This window comes from Dendronephthya gigantea, unplaced genomic scaffold (genome assembly GCF_004324835.1).
Source record: "Dendronephthya gigantea isolate DGI-Jeju-01 unplaced genomic scaffold, DenGig_1.0 000015F, whole genome shotgun sequence".
Classification (NCBI taxonomy): domain Eukaryota; kingdom Metazoa; phylum Cnidaria; class Anthozoa; order Malacalcyonacea; family Nephtheidae; genus Dendronephthya; species Dendronephthya gigantea.
Window position 1 is genome coordinate 1,324,349 of NW_021163025.1, and position 3,152 is coordinate 1,327,500.

At 36.9% G+C, this 3,152-nt stretch overlaps 1 protein-coding gene across 1 annotated transcript in view; it reads left to right on the forward strand.

Annotated features, from left to right (window-relative positions):
* The first annotated feature begins 2,097 nt into the window (after positions 1-2,097).
* Positions 2,098-3,152, forward strand: part of LOC114520072 — a 5,550-nt gene continuing 4,495 nt past the window's right edge. The window contains exons 1-3 of the mRNA XM_028540276.1: positions 2,098-2,194; positions 2,427-2,463; positions 2,982-3,152. The exon at positions 2,982-3,152 is cut by the window's right edge and continues 78 nt beyond it. Of these exons, the coding sequence (XP_028396077.1) occupies positions 2,165-2,194; positions 2,427-2,463; positions 2,982-3,152 (238 nt within the window). The 5' untranslated portion in view covers positions 2,098-2,164. The remainder of the gene's footprint in view (positions 2,195-2,426; positions 2,464-2,981) is intronic.

A 3,152-nucleotide genomic window follows, 5' to 3' on the forward strand; every position in this document is an offset into this window, starting at 1 on the left:
CATAGAAGATCAGCTATATATAGCTACATTCGGACCCTGATTTCCACCGGGCCAAAATCTTGGCTTATTTGACCAAATTGAGCCAGAAGAACCGTATTCTGGAACCGGTTGTATCGAGACCGTTTAGCTTAAACGATCGTTCAGCTCAAAATAGAAAACAAGTCTATCGTCGATTCCAGTTGACTCATTCAAGAGAGATGTAAGAAATTTTGACTTATCCACCGTTTAAGTTAAGCCGACTTGATACAACCGGCCCCTGATGATTAGAGATTATTAAGAACTGGGCTGCGGTTTTCTCGTTAAATAAACTTTAAAAATATCCAGGCTTTTATAGACAAGAAACTCGTGGATATCAAGCAATGTTAGTCTTCATTTTATGCCACTTTGAATGTTAGCTGCGCTGTTAGCGTGCATTTGATGTCCGAAGGTTCAAAGTCAAGGATGCACATATATTTGTTTTTAATATTTCACATTATATATAATCGATCAGAAGTATACATATGGCTCTAACAATAAAACTGTAAACAATAAACTCGTGTTGAAATAAAGACTTTCCTTCAAGGTCTTTTTCCAGGTGTGTTTTAAAAGCTGACATACTATCAAAAAAAAAGATTAACACCTTTTATTGCTCATTGACCTTGTACGCTATTGTAGTTGTTCATAAACGAATGCATGGGATAGCATTTATAAATAGCAGGCGGTTGAAGTCGTTCGCCGCGGGATGGCAAATAGCGCGGGCACGTTTATAGTTTTCAGAAAAAATTTATTTCATGTGGCTGTTTCGTGTTAGCGCGGCAATCTGTGTTTTTATTCATATATTTATATGTATACGGGTTGGCATGGGTCAATTGTTGTGTTTAAAACTCAAAATGGCGGGAAAGAACTGGGACTGTTTGTCCGGCAATAAAATGCCATTTCTCGGTTGAAACGACTTAATATTTCTTAAGAAATGTACTTTACTTTGGTTTCAAATTTTACTATGTCAAAGCTTAAGTTCTTATTAAACATATAATCACTGTATTTCGAGTAGTTTCATAAAGAATAACAAAAGATATAATCGATTAAATACAGTCTGCAGAATTGATTTCTATTTTGACAACTCTTCTGAGCGCTGATTGGCTAAAATATGAGCGCGAGATCACCCGGATGATGTGGGTTGATTTTTATGCGTAAGAAAACATAGGAAAGGACAAACATAAATTCTCATTCTTTCGATTTCATTCGTAAACCAGTAGGATTTACTTTCAAATATCATTGTAACTAGTTCGTTGTCTGTAGTTTGTAAAAAAAATAATCGGGCGATTTTAAACTGAACTTTATTTTGAACTCTGCCTTTGACAAACTCTTTCTTTCCCCGTTTTCATAGGCAAAGTTAATGGCAAGTGCATGGTTATACAGAAGAAATACGGTATGATGGCCTAAAGAGTAAAGGAAATATATTTCTCAACTTGTTCTCTACAAGGTCAAAATGTTTCGACAGGTATGGTTACATGTGTTTTGTTGAATGTCAGCCGGCAAACATCGAAATATTATGTATTTTAAAACCAAACCGGCAAACGTGAGTTGGAATTAGCCATACAGTCAAACAACAGTAGCGGATGACCAAATAAATTTATATGATTCTTAAAAAATATATAGCTATAATTCATTTCGCAGACAAATTATATTAATCGCGTTGCCCGAATAAGGCTATTAATATCTATTATTTAAAAAAAACATGTTTATAACGTGTGTTATGATTGGTCGAAACTTGTTGTTTGGATCAGGTCATCCAAAAAAGGAAATTTAATTCGGTTTTTGAAATCAAACTTGGAAGGCTACCTTGTTGTTATTTTGTAAAACAATTCCTTGATGGTTTCCGCGTGTTTGGATGGCCTGATTCAAACACACGGGAATGTTGTTTGAGTTAAGAAAAGCGCGGAAACGTAAAAGTGAATGTTTATTTTGTTTTCTGTTATGTAGCAGGTGTAATAAATGTATAGCTTGCAACCTGCGCATGTTTAGCTGCCACAACCCTGTCTGTGGTTAGATGTTTGGCTAAAATATAAGACGTTTCCATAGAATGCAATTATGCAAACACAACTGATTGAAATCACGACGACAAGTCTATAGCTGTTAGTTTCGCATGAATCAGATGCTCTAGGATATCTTTAACCGTTTAAATATGCAATTGTGCTACGCCATACCGTTTCTGGTAAGTGTCTTGAGACTGTTGCCAGTGTTGGTTTACTTTTTAATGGTCTAGTTTCGATTGCCACCGTCGGCATAATGGCATGCGTATTTTGTACCAGACCGAATTTTCACTCTCCTAAGAACATCAGGATGCAATTCTCGGCTGTAGTTTTCCGAATGGAAGCTTTGGTTCTCTCTGCAAGCAGCGGCCTGAATGTATAATGTAATAATGTTTTCTATTATGTTTCATTTAGGCTATTCTTTCATACGGACCAATATCTGTATTTTCAAGTAAGGAATGTCATTTGATGTTTCAAATAACCGAAATTAGCTCTACCGTTTACTGACGCTCCTAGCTCAGCACGAACAGATGAAAAAGCAGGTTTCAGATATCGCTTCGCGTCGCGCGAATAAATTCGCCTAGTGGAAAACGGGCTTAAAGATCGTAAGAAATGTTCGCCGATATTTGACAATTTTAGATGCCTCAGGAGTAGAATTGCATTGCATGACGTCAAGCGCGCAATTTTGCATCAAAACAAGTAATAATGCCACATTTGATCGCAATTCTAAACACATTCCCGTCGACAGAATTCATTGTGCGATAGCTCAAAATGATCAGTAAAACGTGAAGAAACCGATCGTGTTAAAACCCAAATATGAAAATTTCGTTTCAGTAGCACTTTAAGGAAACCTCAATATGGGATAGGGAAGGGGTAGGCTCCAATCGCGCCCCAAACTTTTCTTCGTTTTTATATTCACAAACAATTTCCCTAGTACTCTAAATCCAAACTCTGCCAGTTAATTTTTAGCGTCGTTGGCTAATCTTGCTTTAAAGAAGCCTGTGTATGGCTCAACTAGACACGCTCAAGATACCAAGGCGACATTTGCCAACAATGGTGAAATAACCAGGCCAGATCAACAATACGTATCTAGGAGTAGTGACAAAGATCCTTTCTGGCGTGTTAATCTGCTTGACACAT